The following is a 21,204-nucleotide window of genomic DNA, read 5'->3' as shown; positions in this document are numbered from 1 at the left end:
GAGCCTAAATGCTATGTAACCATTAAGACCAATTTCGATTTGAATAGCTACTTCTGAGTGTTCAGATTGGTGGTTCCCACTGTGTTAAAATTATTCCAAGCTGAGCAGTTGTTTCTGCTAACTGGTGTGCAGCAATCCTTATTTCTCACACCAGATTCCTTTTGCTCTGCTATAGACAGCATTTATCCATAGACACAACATTGATACTGTTCTAGCCCATGCTCTTGCTCTCCAGGATACAGTTATGAAAACATTCTTAATTCATAACTTGCCAGCTTTTCCCATTCCAGTCCAAAGAAAAAACATGCGTGAAATCTTTATTTAAGGACACTGTCACCCCAGACTCCTTATTTTATATTTGAAACATTGTTTCTTTTACCCAGTGTAAAATTTATGCCACCTACTTTTATTGAATATGGGAACTCGGAAAACCTCTTACACAAACTTTTAAATGGAAGAATAAGGATGTTATGTTTATTTTTATTCTTATCGTTAATGTTATGAGGTACTTGAAAGTATCCGTTATTGTATAGAAGTTATGTGGGGGTCGAGAACTTCTCAACCCGCTACCGACCCTAACCTGACTGATTAGGACCTGCACCAAAACCGATCTGCGCTTCCGCATCTCTTTTAATTACCCGCACCTGCCCTCTGGGAGGCGAGCATCTCTAAATTGATGCAATCGGCGATTAAAGTTGGGCACTGTTGGGTTGCGGGCCCAAATAATTTGTGCGATTGTCGGCCCGAACCTGCATGCGCCACAGGTCCCGCAGACTTCAGGCCGGCTACACATCACTATTGTATAGTATACATGTACAGACTACATGTATGCATGTGCACACTACAGTCAGCCAGAAGCCAATTAATCTGATGATTTAGTGGAGGCCTATGCAGACACAATATAATGTACACTCTTTGTAGGTGCATTTTGTAGATGCCTTGTAGTGCCTTGGTAAGCATAGAACTCCCAGCACTGCAGTACGGAAAGCCAATGGGCCACCATATTGGATTGTCCGTGTTACCGTTTGACCATTAGTTGGTACATTTCCCAGCAGTATCTCTGGAATATTAGCTACTTTTGTATCAATTCTAACAGCTGCCTTAATGGAACTCGGATTCTGCTCAGCAGGACCAAAGTTAAGAAATGTATAAACTAAATGTATCAATTTAAAATAGTTTGAGTTGGCGACACCCCCTTGCCAGAGCTGCTTTAGAAAAATAGAAAGTAATTGCAAAAAGTCTTTATTTCTGGTGAACTATCTGAAACCAACTGAACTGAAAAAAGTGTTTGAAGGGGAACAACCCCTTTAATGTTTTTGAACTCTTTTAATTTCATAATGCTTTTGTATCTGAGCTTGTGATTTTTCCTAATCTGTCTGCTTGACGCTCATTGGTGCCTTTTCTTTTTGGAAAATATAGATTTACAAATTCACTTACAGTAATGAACATTAAAATCATTGTGGTGTAACTTTGTTGCAAAAGGTTGTTCATTGCCAGAAGCAAAAATCTTTAATGTGTCTCTTGTGCTCCATGTGATGGAAAGCACCAGGTTTTTTGTTCTTTTTTTCCCCATTATTGGATCCTATATTGAACTTTTATTCTTATTACTGCTTACCATTTCTTTTTTTGCTCCCTCAAATAATATAATATAGTATGTACAGTATAATACAGTATTTATACATACTGATGCTGATTTTATTTTCATGTATACGTTAATTTTTTTTTTTTTTGCGTCAAATTGTCTTTTATACATGGCAAGAAAAGCAATGCATTATTTTTGTTTTAAGTTCCATAGTTTGGCTAGTATAGTGTGTAACTGATTTAATTTATCAACACTATTACATATGTATTTGCTGTGACTATTTTTTTTTGTGTCAGTTGCAGGGAGTACCCTGTATGCAACTGTCATAGGGAGTTTGCATTTGTGATACTGAGGGATGATCTGTATTTTATAGACTTGTCACAAAACAACTTAAATCATACTCCATAAATAGTCAAACTGTGATTAAAGTAACTGACTTAAATTTTTTTCTTCCCCACCTACTTCTGATCACATGAACTTCCGGACATCTGATTGTGGCCACTTGGATACTCCAAATGCTGAAAATGCATTATTTACAAAGTAGCTGTAAGTAGCCCTTATGTTTTTACTGTGTAACTTAAAGGAGAACTGCAGCTTAACTACAGAAGATGGGCAGAAATGTTGTAGGTTTTGGGCTTTTATACCAGCCCAAAACATGATAGGTGTGTGTGTGTGTATATATATATATATGTATGTGTGTGTGTGTGTATATGTGTGTATATATATATATATATATATATATATATATATATATATATATATATATATATATAAAACACGATGGATCAGCACACACTGTAATTTTGTGAAGCAATAGTGTTTATTTCATACAAAACACATTTGAATGTGTTTTGTATGAAATAAACACTATTGCTTCACAAAATTACAGTGTGTGCTGATCCATCGTGTTATATACATGCCTACCTTTGATCGTGCACTACTGGACACATCGGTTTGAGTGCTGGTACTGTGGGATTCTATATATATATGTGTGTGTGTGTGTGTGTGTGTGTATATATATATATATGTGTGTGTGTGTGTGTGTGTGTATGTATGTATGTATGTATGTGTGTGTGTGTGTGTGTGTGTGTGTGTGTGTGTGTGTGTGTGTGTGTGTATATATATATATATATATATATATATATATATATATATATATATAAATATAATGTATATAGATAGATATCACAAAGCTGATTAGAAAACAATTCAAATTATTGGTATATGGCTCCTCAGAAACTAGCACAATTAGCATCAGAATATGTGATGGGCAAGCCTCATTTTCTGGGTGACGATTTACGACTTCTAAACTTCACTTCTCAACAGCAGCTCAAGAGCACACTGCGCATGTGCATGTCGTAGACACTCTTAACAAAAAGAAAAAAAAAGATGGGAAACTCCTGTGGCTTTGAAGGCCTGAATCATAGCTGCTATAGAGATGCTATAGAGATGCTGCATCTTTGGGCTAGTTCTATCTATATAGGACTAGTGTATTCAATATATAACATATGACATTTCTAGCCATATCCATTTTTAGGGTTTAGTTCTCCTTTAATATAATGCCAGGCCTGTGCATGGTGTGGTTTATATAACAGTGTCTCTAATATGGTGTTCTCACCAGGCTGATTTCCCCCACCAGCCAGCCAGTACCTGTACTACCCCATATCATACACCAGTGATCCCCAACCAGTAGCTCGCGAGCAACATGTTGCTCTCCAACCCCTTGGATGTTGCTCCCAGTGGCCTTAAAGCAGGTGCTAATTTTTCAATTCCAGGCTTGGAGGCAAGTTTTAGTTGCATAAAAACCGGATGTACTGCCAAACAGAGTCTCAATATAGGTTGACAATCCACATAGGGGCTACTAAATGGCCAATCACAGCCCTTATTTTGGCACCCAGGAACATTTTTCATGCTAGTGTTGCTCCCCAACTACTTTTACTTCTGAATGTTGCTCACGGCTTCTAAAGGTTGGGGATCCCTGTCATACACACAGTTAGAATTTCCATAATGAAGCCGGTAGGACAGTGCTCTGTTTGCTGAAGTTCAAAATCCTTGGCATTTAAGGAGATCTTCTATCATTCAGGCAATTTCCCAGAGACCTCCAAACTAGAATAGTATTCTCACTCACCCTAGTCACAATGAACTGTAAAACATTTTTAGGGCCAGAAAAAAGTGAACGTGTGTACGCTAACTAAAGCTGTGTGTCTTGTGTTCTGTGAGTAAATAAAAAGTATGTGTTTGTTGGGGGGAATAACAAGTAACAGATACAAGGAAAATCACAGCTGATTAGCTTCCTTTCAAACATCATCCATTGCTTATTAGTTGTCAGAACTGTACTTTTGCATTCTATTTACATATTCTAATAATTATCCGTCTTTTAACTGCAGCAACAGAAGAATCTTGAAGGATATGTCGGATTTGCCAATCTCCCAAACCAAGTGTACAGAAAATCGGTGAAGAGGGGGTTTGAGTTCACGCTTATGGTAGTAGGTAAGAAATAAGAGATTTTATTTCACTAGAAGAAATGGAAACGGTTTTATGAGATTACCTATTCCATGGTTTAATACCCCCTTCAATTTTTAGATTTCTATAGTGATTCTAGTGCTGATATCAATAACTAGGAAATAAATAGTAACAACGATGTATCGATTCTTGTGAAATATTGATATAAGTAAACTGTCTTATCTTTCCTGCAACCATTGTCCTCCTTAGCTGTGAGGCTCAGGACAACTGTCCTATTTGACACCCATAGGTGACTCTCTATGTGTATGTCCACTAAACAGTTGTAAGTTCCCTTTAAAGGAATTGTTCAGTGTAAAAATAAAAACTGTAAATAGATAGGCTGTGCAAAATAAAAAATGTTTCTTATATAGTTAGCCAAAAATGTAATGTATAAAGGCTGGAGTGATTTGATGTATAACAAGTCAGTCAGAACACTACTTTTCAGCTCTCTTGGTTTACACTGACTGGTTGTCCTGGTTACCAGGCAGTAACCAATCAGAGACTTGAGGAGGGGCCACATGGGTCATATCTGATGCTTTTGAATCTGAGATGAATGCGGAGGATCAATTACAAACTCACTGAACAGAAATGTACCATGTGGCCCCCCTTCAAGTCGCTGACTAACTCAGAGTTATTGTGGGACATTCACTAAGATTCGTAGTTGCGCCAGGCGTAGTTTCGCCAGCGCTTCGCAAATTCACTAAAATCCGAAGTTGCGCTCAGGGGTTGCGTAAGGCTGTGAAGTTGCGCTACCGTTGATTCGCTAAGCGAAGCGAAGTTACGCTAGCGATGGTTAATTTGCATATTGCGCCAAATTCAAATTTCAATGGAGGAATATGTAGCAGCACTACAAATGCCTGGGAAACCTTCAAAACATCAAATAAAATTTTTATTTTACACTACACATGTGCCCACTGTATAGTTAAGTTGCCATGAGTTAGGAAATGTAGGGGGAAGGAGGGGAGCCCCAAAAATTTTTTCGATCTTTTTCAGCCTATCACCCATAATATAGAAAAAACGCCAGCGTTTTTTGGGACTTAGAAAAAAATGTAACTTTTTTTGAAGAAATCCCTATCTACTCTATTGCGCTTCACCTGGTCTAAGGTTGCGAAGGAAGTCTAGCGTAAAAGGTAGCGTTCAGAACAATGCGCGCGTTAGTGAATTTGCGTAGTTATGTCCGTTGCGCAAATTCGGCAGGTGTAAGGGTGCGAAGTAACACTAGCGAATTTACGCCAGCGTTCGTTAGTGAATTTGCGAAGTAACGAAAATGCCCAACGCTAGCGAATTGACGCTAGTGTTAGGCGCTTCGGCGCATAGTGAATTTGCCCCATTTAGCTGAAAAGCAGGAACTTGGATTCTGGCTGTTTTATTAGACATCTGTTCACTCCAGCCTTTATATATTACATTTTTGGCCAACTATATTAGAAACATTTTTTATTTTGCACAGCCTATCTATTTACACAATTTTTATTTTCACACTGAACTATTCCTTTAACAATTCAGCATTTGTGTAGGCTTTTGTAAATGCATAACATTGCAGTGTATTTGTATATGTTTCTGGCTTGGGGAGCATTGTATAGGAAAAGATGTCAAATGTCTGAAGTTCTCATTCACCCAGTTCATGGTATATCTATAGTAAAAAGTCAAATCTACCGGACTTGGAGGGATCTGGGGAATATAGTTATGCTGCATTTGAAGGAAATGTGAAGGTACAAGGCACTGATTTATTATTACAGAGAAAAAGGAAATACTTTTTAAAAATTTGAATAAAATGAAGTCTATTGGGAGATGGCCATCCTATAATTCAAGAGTTGTCTGAATAACGGTTTTCCAGATAATGGATCCCAAACCCGTATTTAGCTCAAATTTAACACCTGACAGGTACTTTCAGATGAGTCACTCAGAAATCAGTGGTTGTGTTTAAAATCTTTGGCGCTATCTTCGATCTACTAAAAGTGTTGTGTGGAGTGACTTCAAAAATTTTCTAAGAATTTGCAGTTGTCCTCAGGGTTAAATGACTGAAGCAGCCTGCAACATTGTTGCCCTCTTGCACCTGGATGTCGCTGCAGCTGTCAGAGCTGCTGTACCAAAAGAAGAATATTAAAGGTTAACAAAAAGCAAGAGAAGATTAACGTGAATTGCAGAAATGTTCAGACCACTCTGAGCAAATTTATGTTAAAATTTATGCCATTAAATTCCTTTTTAGGCAGTGCTAATTTTTATAATGCTCAACATTTGTAGCAAATGGCTGCTTGAGGGGTTATTCGATATATATAATTTTTTTTTTTTTAAAAATAGCTATAATGCTGTAATGCTGTATGTGTATACTTCCTTAGGTTTGCATATAATCATGCTACTCTGTTTATTGTTGCTGTAACTTCTTGTTTTCTGGATGATTTACAGTGGAATGCTTTGTTTCCTGAGAGCAGCTGATGCATTATAGGCACTATAAGCCTTGGCTTTGTAATACTGTTAGCTTTTTACTTAATATTTTGTGTTCCTACAGTGAAATTAGAAAGACGAGTTCATTTTTCATTTGAACCAGAAAATGATGTGATTAAGCTGTAGATTATCATGTTATTCAAACGTTTAAATACCAGATTTGGCTAATATGTCCATTTTCAGATGTGTATAAGGGTGCAGTTTGAGCAATAAAAATTGATGTAGCAAGGTTTGCTAGAAAATGCTCACTGGTAAACTTAGTTGCTTGTAACTTTCCAATACAGCTAACAACATTTTTTAATGGCGGATGTTCAGGTGTATCTGCTTTAGCATTAGGTGGATTATGGTGGCTATTGGAGAAAATGTGTAGCTCTCTATCCATATCCACTGGGGGGGGGCATGATTCTCAATCAGGCATCTGGTGATTACACAGAGACGTTGCTTCTTTTTTGGATTGCATATGGCCTCCTGTATAACAGTGTTGATAAAACAAATACATGTATGGGATACATTATTAGGAAACCGGTTATGCATAAAGCTCCGAATTATGGGAAGGCTGTCTCCCATAGACTTCATTTTATCCAAATAATCCAAAATTTAAATTGTTTCCTTTTTCTCTGTAGAAATAAAACTGTATCTTGTATTTGATCCAAACTAAGATATATTGGAAGCAAAACCAGCCTTTTGGGTTTATTTAATGTTTAAATAATTTTCTAGTAGAATTCAACCCGTAATAAAAAAAAAAAAAAAACCCTACCCTGGGTAGAACCTCCTCCCCCCAGCCTACCTGCCCCCCGGGGAAATGCCTCTAATTATTTACTCAACCATCTGTGCAGATTCTGGCCTCGGAGTTCACGGGCGCCATCTTCTTTCTTCTGTCTTTTTTGAGAAGTTTCGGCGCATGCGCAGTTGAAGTAAATTTCCGGTCCTGAACTGTGCAAGCGCCGAAAGTCACAAAAGTTTCTGTAAATGTTAGTGACTTTAAGCGCATGCATAGTTGTTCAAGGACTGGAAATCTACTCAACTGCGCATGCGCCGAAAATGGCGTCAAGACACAAAGATTACCGGAGAAGAAGAAGATGGCTGCTGTGAACTCTGAGGCCAAAATCTGCACGGAGGGGATAAGAAAAAAAATTAGGGGCATTTGCCCGGGGGGGGGGTATGGTAGGCTGGGGGGGAGGAGGAAGGGGGTCTACCCAGGGTAGTGGGGAGGAGGTTTTTTATGTTATAGTATGTTGCCAACTTTTAAATTAATCTTCATAGTTTTTTCAATTAATTGCCTTTTGGCTCTTTCCAGCTTTCACGTGGGGGTCAGTCACCCCATCCCTTTCCTAGCAGATGTATTAGAGCTCACTCTAATAACAGATTCCAGTAAAATCAAAATAAACTGTCTTTGGCACACACCCTGCTTTTAGAGATACATGAATTAAAAAGTGTGAACTCTAATGCATCTTCTAGGCAAAAGGAGCCCCCCTAAAATATAAATTGGATCTAACTTGTTCTGAATCAGACTTCCAACTCCTGCATTAAAGGAGAAGGAAAGCTATGGAGGGATTTTATTGCCAATAGATTAGCTGCAATAGTGCAAGCTGGAATGCTATATTTATTCTGTAGAATGTTTAACCATACCTGAGTAAAAAGCTCTAGAAACTCTGTTTGTTTAGGATAGGAGCTGCAGTATTAACATGGTGTGACATCACTTCCTGCCTGAGTCTCTCCCTGCTCTGGGCTCAGATTACAGTAGAAAAGGGAGGGGGGTGGGGAAGAGGAGCAAACTGAGCATGCTCTTGCCCAGGGCAATGAGGTTTAAGATGAAGGCAGGAAGTCTGATACAGAAGCCCATGTGTATACAATAGAAGGAAAGAAATGCTGTGTTTCTTTTGACAGAGGACTCAGAGCAGTATTACTTTGGGGGTTTACTGGTATATTTAGATGGACCTTTCTGATAAGGCTTACTTAGTTTTAACCTTTCCTTCTCCTTTAAGGTAGAGAATGGAGAGCTGACAGATGCAGACAGGGGAATTTTGAAAAATTTTATTTCTAAAACAGTTTAGTATAGTTTAGATTTTCGAAAAAGTAAGATAAAGCTTATATTGAATGTAAAAAGTTCCTGTTAAAATGTTTCATTTACTGTAACTTTTGTCTTATACTTATTTTAAAGTGGTGCATAACTTGCTGGTGTTATATGAATGGTTGATGATCCCTGGATCTATTAAGGGAAACACACAACTATAGTTCTGTAGGGGTTTTCTCGATATTATGCAAACAATGTTATGTGTTTTCTGTGAATCCAGTGCATGGTCACATTTTTTTTGGATGCTTATGGGTTAAAAAAAAAGTCAGTTTCTTCTGGATAGCTTCCTTTCCCATCCCCCAAAATTCTTTGACTTGGGCTGGGCTGGGAAACTTCCTGTGTTTTTCATTCAAGCAACTGCAGCATGTAGCCAGCTGACATTCTAGTGAACTATTCTAAGTACTGGCAACCTTTGCATTTTAGCAGAGGACAATTTACTGAAGTTTTCTTCTCCCGTTCGGAATACTGTATTTTACAATAATACAATAGACAACGAGGCCTGCTCAAAACAATCATTTGATAAAAGTGTAATGTAGGGTTTTCCAAGCTAAAGTGCAATTCCTCTATGCCAATAATGCTCGTCTGCTGGCTTTTGTCCAGGAAACTTAACTTAAGCTGGCCATAGATGTGCGGATTTTGTTCCCACGTACGAAGGACGATCGTTCATTCCAATGGACCGGCCTGCTACTAACCATTCAGATGAAATAAAGTACTAAAAATAACAAATCCGGCAATGTTCTGGACAATAATTGACAGAACTTAATCGTACGAAATTTATGTCCGAGATATAGTAGTGACAGTCACCCATTGATATAGTCAGATAGGCAATACATTATAGTTAGCCAAAATAAATCTTCTAATCTGTCCAATCGACTAAATTACTTATCGCCATGGTACGAAAAAATGTTGACTATTCACACACTGTCCGGAAATCGTGCGAATCTTCTTTTAGTATGACTGTATCTTTGCTTCTATGGCCAGCTTAAAGGAACAGTAACATCAAAAAATGAAAGTGTTTTAAAGTAATAGAAATATGATGCAGTGTTGTCCTGCATTGGTAAAACTGCTGTTTGTTTCAAAAACACTACTATTGTTTATATAAATGAGCTGCTGTGTAGTAATGGGGCAGCCATTCAAAGGAGAAATGGCCCAGGTTAAACAGCAGATAGCGGATGGAGATGTTGACTATTTTAATTTAGCTTTGAATGAGGTTAGTGCAGTTTTTCATCCAGGTTCACCCATGCCTTTTAGGGTAAGGTCACACTGGGAGATTTAAACGCCCGGCGACTAATCGCCTCTTCTTTGCGGCAACTAATCTCCCCGAATGGCTTCCGCCTGGTAGAATGAGAAATTGACCTGCGGCATGGCACTCATGGTGCTTCGTATTTCAAGTTGCCTCACGAGTAAACTTCAGGCGACTTCAGAAAATGAAGCGCCGCGAGTGCCATTTTCATTCTAGCAGGCGGAAGACAGGGGGAAGCAGTTTGGGGAGATTAGTCACCCCAAAGAAGAGGCGATTAGTCGCCGGGCAACTAAATCTCCCCGAATCTCCCAGTGTGACCTTACCCTTAGTGTTGCTGAGCCTCACCGGTACATTCCTTCTTTATAAGAATCTATCTAATTTGGATTTGGACGCTCCAAATGTTTCTGCCATCTCTCTCATGGGTTTGTTTAGTTTTCTCAGCTTTTGATGGTCTGCTTTACTTGCATCAACAACTTTTGGACCTCATGTTGAGATATCACATACGCTTTCAAATGCAAATGTCTTGGTTAGAATGAACTCCAGACCAATTATTAATTAACTAATTGGGTAACCGCCCACACCTGGCAATGAAACAACTTGTTAGTCAGTTGTCAGTCAGTTGGAGGACTACATATAGAAAAAGAACTATAATTCCTAATAAGACAACAGCCACACAAAGTTTCAAAGTTAATGAAAATTATAATTATATTTAGAACTGTTAAAAGCCCTTAGTTGAGGTACCTGGTGCTGCCCAAGAGATGTCATATAAAATCTTCTTGGAAAAATGGCTTCCAGGCTTCTTTGAAAAATTCATCTTCCGTCTGGTCTACAGATACAGATTCTGTCCTATTTGGCCCAACGCTGTATAAGGCCAATTTAAACATTTACATCTAAACATTTACCCCTTATGCTTTTGGTTTAAAATGTCCGTTTGATCTGACATATTCACAAACTCTTGCTTAGCACATGCATTCGGGGGTTCACACTGACTGTTTTCCATCTGAATTATATAAACATCTGTTTTGCAGAATAAAAATGACTTAAGTGATAGATTTCTAATCTATCAAGTAAGATACACACTTGTTTTGCAGTGTGGATGTCATTTGGAGATCCTTGTTCATATAATTGGGCTGTATACCACCTTGTTTAACATGAATTCCATGAATAGGGCTTTTTGCCTATTTTATTGGATGCACGAGAAGCATATGGTTTTTATTCTTGAATTAAATAGGTAAATTGAAGCTAGTACCTGTATGGTCCTTGCGAGTTAGATAATTAGAATACTCACAGGAACCATTTCCCAACCCTCAAAAGAAAAAAAGTGACAGCATGGGATCCTCAAAGCATCTCTCAAAAGATCTGAAAACAAAGATTGCTCAGTATCATGGTTTAGGGGAAGCTATCTCAGAGGTTTAAACTGTCCGTTTCAGCTGCAAGGAATGTAATTAGGAAATGGAAGGCCACAGGCACAGTTGCTTTAAAGCTGGCCATAGATGCAAAGATCCGATCCTCGAACGATCGGATTTCCCCATCTCCTGACCTGCCACTAACCTTTCAGATCAAAGAAAGTAGAAAAAGAACAGATCAGCTGATGTTCTGCCCCTGAAACAATCGTACGAAAGTTACGTCCGACGAAAATGTTGGTGGTGACACTGAAAATCATCCAATCGGCAATAAATGCAGAGTTATTATCAGCAGCCGACAAAAACCTGTCTGATCGACCAAACGACGAGCTCCATGGGACGGATAATGTCTGGACTCTCCATACACGGTCTGGAAATCGGTCTATGGCCGTCTTAAAACCCAGGTCTGGTAGGCCAAGAAGCGGACAACCCAAAGATCACCTCCAAAGACCTGCGAGAACATCTTGCTGCAGCTGGTGTATCTGTACACAATTCAGCGCAATTTGCACAAAGAACATCTGTATGGCAGGGTGATGAGAAAGAAGCCCTTTCTGCTCTCATCCCCACAAACAAGACGGATAATGTCTGGACTCTCCATACACGGTCTGGAAATCAGACTATGGCCATCTTAAAATCCAGGTCTGGTAGGCCAAGAAGCGGACAACCCAAAGATCACCTCCAAAGACCTGCGAGAACATCTTGCTGCAGCTGGTGTATCTGTACACAATTCAGCGCAATTTGCACAAAGAACATCTGTATGGCAGGGTGATGAGAAAGAAGCCCTTTCTGCTCTCATCCCCACAAACAAGAGTCGCATCAGTCACAAAGTTGAAGGGGTTGGATATTCCAACAAGATAATGACTTTAAACACACTTCGAAATCTACAAAAGCATTTATGCAGAGGGAGAAGTACAATATTCTGAAGTCCCCCAACTTGAATATCATAGAAAATCTATGGGATAATTTGAAGCAGGCTGTCCATGCTCGGCAGACACCAAATTTAAATAAATTGGAGAGATTTTTTATTTACGAATGGTCAATAATACCGCCATCCAGAATCCAGACACTCATCAAAGGCTATAGGAGGTGTCTGGAGGCTGTTACATTTGCAAAAGGAGTCTCAACTAAGTATTGATGTAATATCTCTGTTGCGGTGGCCACATTTATGCACCTGTCTAATTTTGGTATGATACATATTGCAAATTTTTTGTTAATCCAATAAACTTTGTCACTGCTGAAATACTACTGTTTCCATAAAGCATGTTGTATATTAATATAAAAGGAAGTTTCTACTACTGAAACCTCAGCCAATGATAAACAAAACGCTAACTCTTAAAGAATTAAGAGGGTTTCCCAAACTTTTTCATATGACTCTATGTATGTTGTCAACATTAACTAGCCTGTGATCCAGAGCCAAAAATGTGGTATTTTCTAGAGTCTATCATTAAGATTATTTTTAATACAGAAGTTACATGCAACAAAAAAGTATTTATTGAAAGCAAGTTTTGTACTCAAACCCAAACCCTATTTACTAAGCTCATTTTGGAAAAGGTTGTATATTGCCCTTTTAATTTTTTTCTTATTTTTTAACTTTATTACAGGAGAGTCAGGCTTGGGAAAATCAACACTCATCAATTCTCTTTTTCTTACGGATTTATATGCACCCGACTACCCTGGTCCATCACACAGAATTAAAAAAACTGTTCAGGTGAGTAACTAACAACATATAAAATAAACTGTTCTGTATTATAGCTTAACTCTCTTGTCTGTGTGGCTCCCAACTTCAGGGCCACCATGAGAAATAACAGTGCCCCATACAACAAAATGTCCTGGGCATCGCCCACAGCAAGCCCCGCCCACAGGTCTGGCCCACCACCCCACAGTAGTGGCTAGGGTCCCCCACATGTTAATAAAAAACATTGGTGGTCAGGGCCCCACACATCAATCAAAAATAAAAAAGCATTGGTAGACAGGGCCCCCCATAAAAAAAAAACCTTTTTGGTCAAGTCCCCATTAAAAAAATATTGGTGTCCAGGAACCCCGCCTGCCCCCCCCCCCCACATGTTATAAAAACATTGTTGGCCAGGGCCCTCCCTTACACGTCCATGTAAAAAATTGTGGGCAGCTCCCCCCCCCCTCCAAAAGTTTTAAAAAAAAAAAAAAAAATTGGTGGCCAGGGTCCTCCCATACAATAACAGGGACCACAAATGGTTAACTTTAGGGGGACCCTGCCATGTTGCTCTTACTTGATTAGCAGGGTCCACCTGCTGTCAGCTGCCAACTTTGTAAGGGGGGGGAGCACAGATGGCTGCTTGTTCCTCCAGTGAAAGCATTTACTTCCTTTTGGTCACCAAATTTTAAATCTTGGTTAAGCTGCATGGCGATTGGATGAGCTTGAGGAGAATTTCAGACCTCCGCTATACAATCCCTGAGCAGCTCAACCGGAATTTAAATTTCTGTGACCAATAAGTGAAGGGAATGGACAGAAGGTGCCTCGACCTGTGCTCCTGCCCTCCCTTCAGAAGTCAGCAGCTCTCTGAAAACAGGGGGCCCGGCTAATCAAGTAAGTGCAGCACAGCCAGGTACAGCACTCCCCCGTCCTCCTGACCAACTTAAATGGTTATGGGAATGTAAACCATTTTAACCATTATTGCCATGCAAAATAACCTTTTATGCATCCTAAACTGTCTTAATAATCCAAATTGTAGTGTAAAGTTGGAACCCATAAGAATGCTGCAGTGCACTGTCCCAACTTTCCTTCTAAAAGGAATTTAGAAACTGTGCTTTGTTTTTGCAATGTTTCATTCATTTTGAAGTACATTGACTATTGTTTGTGAAAAATTGCTTCATTCTCTTGAAATCTGCAAATATTTTATTGGCCTTACACATTTTGCTTGTTATGATTTGAAATGATGGCAAAAACATGGGTTGATATAAATGAAGACCTTGGAAGGCTAAGCCTCCCCAAACCAGTTTATTTCTTCATAACATTAAGATCAAGGTATTATACATCATTTTAACACGTGTCCTGGGGCATTATACATTAAATTGACACTATACTTTGGGGCAGATTTATCAAAATGTGAGATTCAAGCTCACCACAGAAAATATCACCCACTTTTCTTTTCATTCCTATGGGATTTTTAGAAACGTATTTACCAAAAGGGTGAACCCTAACTCCCACCCATTGATAAATGTGATTCTAAAAATCCCATATGAATGAATAGAAAGTGGGTGAATATTTCTGTGGTGAGCTGCCCTTATAGACTAGTATGTAGTCTGTGGACATTATATCTGCAATTGGCACATAATTTATCCCACATGTTTAGGAGATTGAAACTGGTGCTATATTTATCTTGTCCTATTTTGGGCATCATAAATTAAACTGGCACTGCATTTATCCTGCAACGTGTTTTGAGCTATTATACATGGAGTCAGCACCGAGACACTGAAATAATCTGTAAAATAATATTTTTACTTAAACCTCCCCAAACACGCATATCACCCTCCACCAATAGGCTAAATAAATTAACTGAACTGCAGATGGGTATGCTATTATTGTATTCTATGTAGGTAGTGTAAAGATCAGCCTTAAGCCTTCACATAGTCATGGAATCATTTACAGTAAGAGGTTCATTATTCACTGTATAGTTAGTATATCAAGTTTTATATAGTTTGAAGAAGCCTAGTCATAAGGTTGTTCTAGTCACACATTTACATTTATTTTTGGTATCATATTTTTTTTTTTTAAATATGTGCCATGCCCAAGTATTTCACAAGGAAATCTCATCTGTTGGAGGAATTTCGTTCTCAGGAAATGATTCGCATCAGTCCTTTTGACCCCTCCCTTGCTGCTGCTTAGCTTGGGCGTTTAAAGGCAGCATTAGTTCCACTGTTTTTACGCAGACATACATTTGTGCCGTTACTGCATTCTTTTAAATAAAAAGCACGAGTCTCCAGATTTAACATGTTCTAGGGGCCACAAGTTGATCTTTAAAATAGATGGAAGTGACCTGCTGCAGGGAGTGCATGGGAAAGCAACCATTTCAAGTATCACTGCTGAGAAAAGTTTAAAATTCCATGGCACAAATTAATTTGTTTTACATGAGTCCCTTGGGAATTTGTTGTTTAACAGATGACGGGATATGGTTGGATGTTTAACCGCAAATGACACTGGTTTACAGTTATGTATTGTTGGATCATTTCCAGATGTTTCTTTGTATATCTCTTTGACCATGTATGGAGAAACAAGCTGCTACAGGTCAAAATATTCAAACAAGATTGCAGTACCCTATGTTGCTGCTAAACTTTAAAGCCTCCCTTATAGCATTTTTTCTAGTTTGTTTATACTACATAAAATGGTTGAAAAAGCAAAATATCTTTCATTTATGCAGATTTTGCTATACATGGTCCCTTGAATGGGTATTATACCCACCTGCACAGTGAACAAAAATAGAATTATAAGAAACTTTCTGATATGCATTCATTAAAATTAAGTGATTTTCAAGCCATGACAAAGGAGCATGTGACTCACATTGCCTTTTTCTTCGAAAGTAAATTTATTAAAAATGTTATAGTGTACAAAGCATTTTTTTTGCATGCATGCCACAATGGGTTTTAATTTCACCTAGCTTGTGGTATAGCTGTGACACTCTTCTTTGTGAACTAATCTAAAAAGTGAAAGCCGTATAGCCTTATGTTGTTCAATTATGTCATCCAAAAGGCTGACCATTTTATATACTTGAGCCTTTCTTCAACTAAACATAGAGAAAGAAAAGGGCCCAACCAAAGTTATAGCTCAGCTGGCATCTGTACTATTGGTAATCAAGGGTAAGGTAGAAATAATAATGCAGATTCTGTAGTTGGTTGTATAGGTTTATGGATAAGTGGGGAGGCCAATTGAAACACTTGGAGGAGGGCCACATGGGTCATAACCTGTTGCTTTTGAATATGAGCTGTGTGCTGAGGATCAATTGTAAACTCACTGAACAGTTATGTTTCATGTAGCCCCCCTTAAAGTCACTGACTAACTCAGTTGGAGAGCTGTAAAGCAGGAAGCTTTGTGTTCTGTTCTGTTAGACATCCAGTCACTCCAGCTAGATTACATTTTTGGATAACTATATTAGAAAGTATTTTTTTACAGGCTATCTATACAATTTTTGTTTTCACAGTGAACTGTTCCTTTAAGTAATGTATGGATTATTGACATTCATAGTTGTTTGTATTAATTTATGCCATATGAATTTTCAATTTTGTTTAATTTTCTTGTCATTATTAGGTTGAGCAGTCGAAGGTTCTTATCAAAGAAGGGGGAGTTCAGCTGCTTTTGACAATAGTAGACACTCCTGGATTTGGAGATGCAGTGGATAATAGCAACTGGTAAGGTTTCATCTTTTCTAATGTTTTTGGCTTAAAAGATCAGTAGCATAAATTTTTTTAAAAAAAAAATTAGTTTCTACCAAGACAGTTTTAACTTTTAATTCGCAAAGTTTTTAATAAGAAATTACTTACTGATTCTCTGCTTGCGCTCCTCTTCAGAAACCGCGACAGGGCGGAAATTCATTTCTTAATAAAGACTATGCGAATTTAAAGTTAAAACTGCCTTGGTGTTTTTTTTCGTTAAGTAGAAACAAATTTCTTTTTAAAATTTTTTTTGTTACTGGTCCTTTAAGTCTCTTGTTCCTGTCTGCTGCTGCTTTTGTAAAGACTGATGCAAGGAGTGTGGTTTAGGATGTTCAATGGAATCCTCCCGAATAGGGATACATCTGTCCCGGAACTGTTTTTGTCAAAGGGACTCGGGGGAGTGCTTTTTGCATATTTAGCCTTTACTTCTCCCGTTACGTAAAGGAACAGTAACACCAAAAAATTTAATTGTTTTAAATAGAATGACAATATCCTATGTTGTTGCCCTGCATGATGTTTGCTTTAGAAACTACTATAGTTTATATAAACAAGTTGCTGTAGCCATGGGGGCAGCCATTCAAGCACAGGGTATACAGTAGATAAGATATAGCAGATAAGTTCTGAAGAATCCCATTGTATACTATAGAGTTTATCGGTCATCTGCTATGTAACCTGTACCATCTCTCCTTTTTTCATCTTTGAATGGCTGCCCCCCATGGCTACTTAGCAGCTTGTTTTTATAAATTGTAGTTGAGTTTCTGAATCAAATCCACCAGTTTTTCCAGAACAACAGTACATTATATTTGTATTACATTAAAACACTTTCATTTTATAGTGTTACTGTTCCCTTAAATACATAGCTGCCAGCAGAATCACATCTGCCATAGGTGGAAAGTGTGGAGAAGGGGCTATTGTTAGCTGTAGTTGACTATCATGCCCCTAAGGCCAGAGGCACTCTAGGTATTTCAGTTGATGCTACAAGTAGGGCTAAAAATGAATGATGTGGATTATATCTCTGTCTCTGGTTAACATACAAGTACCATAACCCAATATTCAGCAAGCAGTGAGGCCTATCATCCCCCAGTCTGAACAGTGCAATTTACTACGCCATAGCCATAATATCCAAAAGATAATTTTGCTGGATGATTAGTTGGATATCCTGCTCAGTGTAAAAGCTGATTTCTACGCAGTTCAAAAAGTGCCTCATTTGTCATTTCAGATTGTCTGAATCTGGTTCTTACACACATAAATCATGGTACAGTAACAATATCCCGTGTCCTAAATAGGGTACTGATATTCCAAATAACATTAAATAATGAGAAGCAGTGGGATCCTTAGACCCAAATACAATATATACTCAGGGAGCAAATCAGGTACCCCCTGAACCTCCGAAAAGGAAGGCTACCTGAATGCTTCATGCATAATAAACGAAGGTGGCTTTTCACACATCCTTATTAAAACTAAAAAAAAAAACTGATTTGGAAGTTAAAATTTTAATTGCAAGAATGGGTTATTTGCAATGTTTCAGTGTAATATAGTGTTAACTTCACTGTAGAAATTTTGACTCTTGAAATCACCAGCATCATTACAGTACAGATACATCTATCTGTGTTGGATACTTTCAGCCGTCACTTGCCTTTTTTGCCCTCTAGTAGACATTTGATTTCAGCTGGATGTGTTTGTTTTCAAATTTTAATTCAGATTGCTCCAGTTTAGGTTTTTTTAGCAATTTTTATAAAATTCATATTTTTAGTGAATTATAAAATATTCACAGCTTTAGATTGCTAATACCATGCTTTTGCTTTAACAGCTTTTTTTGAAAGTCAAGAGTATCAGTGGCACAAACTTCTTGCACTTCCTGTACAGTCATTTAACTTTAGGTTTGCTGACCTTTAGAGAGTTAGAATATTGGCTAAAACAAATATTTCAGAAATTGCTAGAAATAGAAAATGAATGTTTCAAAGTGCTCAGAGAAGCACTCTGAGTAAGATTACCTCATTTAATTTTTGGAGGTTTAGATGCTTTTTGATCACGACTGTTCAAACAGATGATTGTGTTTCTGGTTTGATGTAGGCTGTGAACATTGTTTCAACAAATAAAGTAGATTTTCTAAAATATTCTTGAAAAAAAATATTTTGTGAAGTCACAGTAAATACTCTGCTTTTTTTCAGTTGGCAGCCAGTCATTGATTACATTGACAGTAAATTTGAAGACTACCTAAATGCAGAATCACGAGTCAACAGAAGGCAGATGCCAGACAACCGTGTGCAATGCTGCTTATATTTCATTGCCCCTTCAGGCCATGGGTTAGTATTAAAAACACTTGTTATATTGTAAACTGAATATAATTGGACATACAGTACTATATATTCAGACTCCTTGCAGGAAATATATTTTCTTTTTGCCTTACAGGTGAAATAAATGGATTTCATGGTTTTAGTTATGTCGACAAAGCTGTTGATTGTTAGTTATTGTGTTAGTATGGAAATTTACTTTTAAACAGTTGTCTACAATTACATGGCTCAGCCATGTGCTGCCTTCACGCTGTCTTAAAGGGGTTGTTCACCTTTAAATAAACTTTTAGTATGATGTAAAAAGTGATATTCTGAGACGATTTGTAATTGGTTTTAATTTTTTATTATTTGTGGGTTTCACATTATTTAGCTGTTTTATTCAGTAGCTCCTCCAGTTTGCAATATCAGCAATCCGGTTGCTAGGGTCCAAATTACCCTAGCAATCATGCACTGATTTAAACAAGAGACTGCATTATGAATAGGTGAGGCCTGAATAGAAAGAGGAGTAATAATAAATGTGTTACTTCACAGAGCGTTTGCTTTTTAGATGGGGTCAGTGACTCTGGTTTGAAAGCTGAAAAGAGTCAGAAGAAGAAGGAAAATAATTCAAAAACTATAAGGAAAAAAAATGAAGGCCAATTGAAAATTTGCTTAGAATGAGCCATTCTATAACATACTAAAAGTTAACTAAAAGGTGAAACAAGCCTTTAATAGCACTTTTTTTTTCTGTCTTTATTGAGGTGCAAACAACTTCATGCAAAAGGAGGCGGTTAAATTAAATATTTCTTGTAGGCATAGTGGAAAGCTACCATTAAAACACTGGTCCACAATGTTCTATCTAGTCATACTAATTCATTCATTCGCAATGGTGGTTGGTAGTTGAGGTCCCCCTGCAGCATTCAGATGATAGTATACTGTCCGTGCCATGCAACATCCCAAATCAAAAATACAGTGAGCTGTCCTGTTTTACGTTTACACTACAGGTATTGGATCCCTTATCTGGAAATCCATTATGCAAAAAGCTCCTAATTATGAGAAGGGCATCTCTCATAGACTCCATTTTAATCAAATAAATATTGGAAAACAATTTCCCTTTTTTTCTGTAATAATCTAACGGTACCTTTTACTTGATCCCAACATTATTTAATGTTTTAATGATGTTTAAGGCAATTTAATATATGTGATCCATTGCTTTCCCACTGGCAATAAAGTCGATCACTGATTACAAAACATATGCAGTGTTTTGTTTTCTGAAGTTTCTTTACCCTCTTGAATAAACTATACTGTCCCTTTAATAAAAATTAAGTGATGAAAAATGTTCTGATCTTATTTCAATAATATATATAGCAGGTCACATTTTTCTATATAATATATCTTTTTTTATGCCTGAAAAGCACAGCCATTTTATTTCCCCTTATAGTTCATATTGTAAAAATTAAATTTTAGTATGATGCGGACATTGATACTCATATTTGCAGTCTTTATTAGTAATTAATAGATCCGATTTGATCTTGATTAAATGAATAAAAAAGTAAGGAAATAATTGAAATATTAGAATGTTTCTGTCTACAAGAAACTTTTATGGTTAACATTCAGTTTTTTTTCATTGCAGGGTGCACATGTATGTATGACATTAATTTGAAAAGATGAAATAATTTTATATTTAAATGGAGCTATGCCATGAGACATTTTAACTAAACACTTAAAAGTTTGCTGTTCATGCAAGGTTGCCACTTCATTCCAGCTTTCCCAAGCATATCTTAAAGGGGTGCTTCACCTTTAAGTTAGCTTTTAGAATGTTATAGAATGACTAATTCTTAGCAACTTTTTAATTGTCCTTCCTTTCCAGCTTTTAATGGGGTTCATTGACCCCATCTTAAACAGTGCTCTATAATGCTACATATTATTGTTATTGCTACTTTTTATTACTTGTCTTTCTATTCAGATCCTCTCCTATTCATATTCAAGTCCCTTATTGAAATCAATGCATGGTTGCTAGGCTACTTTGCACCATAGCAACCATAAAAAACACAAAATCAATTGCAAATTGTCTCAGAATATCACTCTCTACAATATACTTAAAGTTAATTTAAAGGTGAACAACCCCTGAGACCCTTTCCTTGATATATGCCACATCCCCCTCTTGAAATGTGGGGAACTATATGCACAATTCACCTCCCTGTAATGTAGTGGGGGATGTTAAATTGGACCCTAGCAATGCATTGATTTGAATAAGAGACTAGAATATGAATGGTAAATGG

At 37.6% G+C, this 21,204-nt stretch overlaps 1 protein-coding gene across 5 annotated transcripts in view; it reads left to right on the top strand.

Annotated features, from left to right (window-relative positions):
* Positions 1–21,204, top strand: part of septin7.L (septin 7 L homeolog) — a 54,327-nt gene that overhangs the window by 14,354 nt on the left and 18,769 nt on the right. For 4 of the 5 annotated variants that reach the window (XM_018266502.2, NM_001092714.1, XM_041565450.1 and 1 more), the window contains 5 exon segments: positions 2,124–2,128; positions 3,970–4,072; positions 12,848–12,954; positions 16,525–16,625; positions 18,821–18,955. In XM_018266502.2, coding sequence (XP_018121991.1) covers positions 2,124–2,128; positions 3,970–4,072; positions 12,848–12,954; positions 16,525–16,625; positions 18,821–18,955 — 451 coding nt within the window. 5 annotated transcript variants of the gene reach the window in all.

The sequence above is a fragment of the Xenopus laevis genome, chromosome 6L, assembly GCF_017654675.1.
Source record: "Xenopus laevis strain J_2021 chromosome 6L, Xenopus_laevis_v10.1, whole genome shotgun sequence".
In the NCBI taxonomy this organism is placed as follows: domain Eukaryota; kingdom Metazoa; phylum Chordata; class Amphibia; order Anura; family Pipidae; genus Xenopus; species Xenopus laevis.
This window is presented reverse-complemented; position numbering and strand designations above follow the sequence as displayed.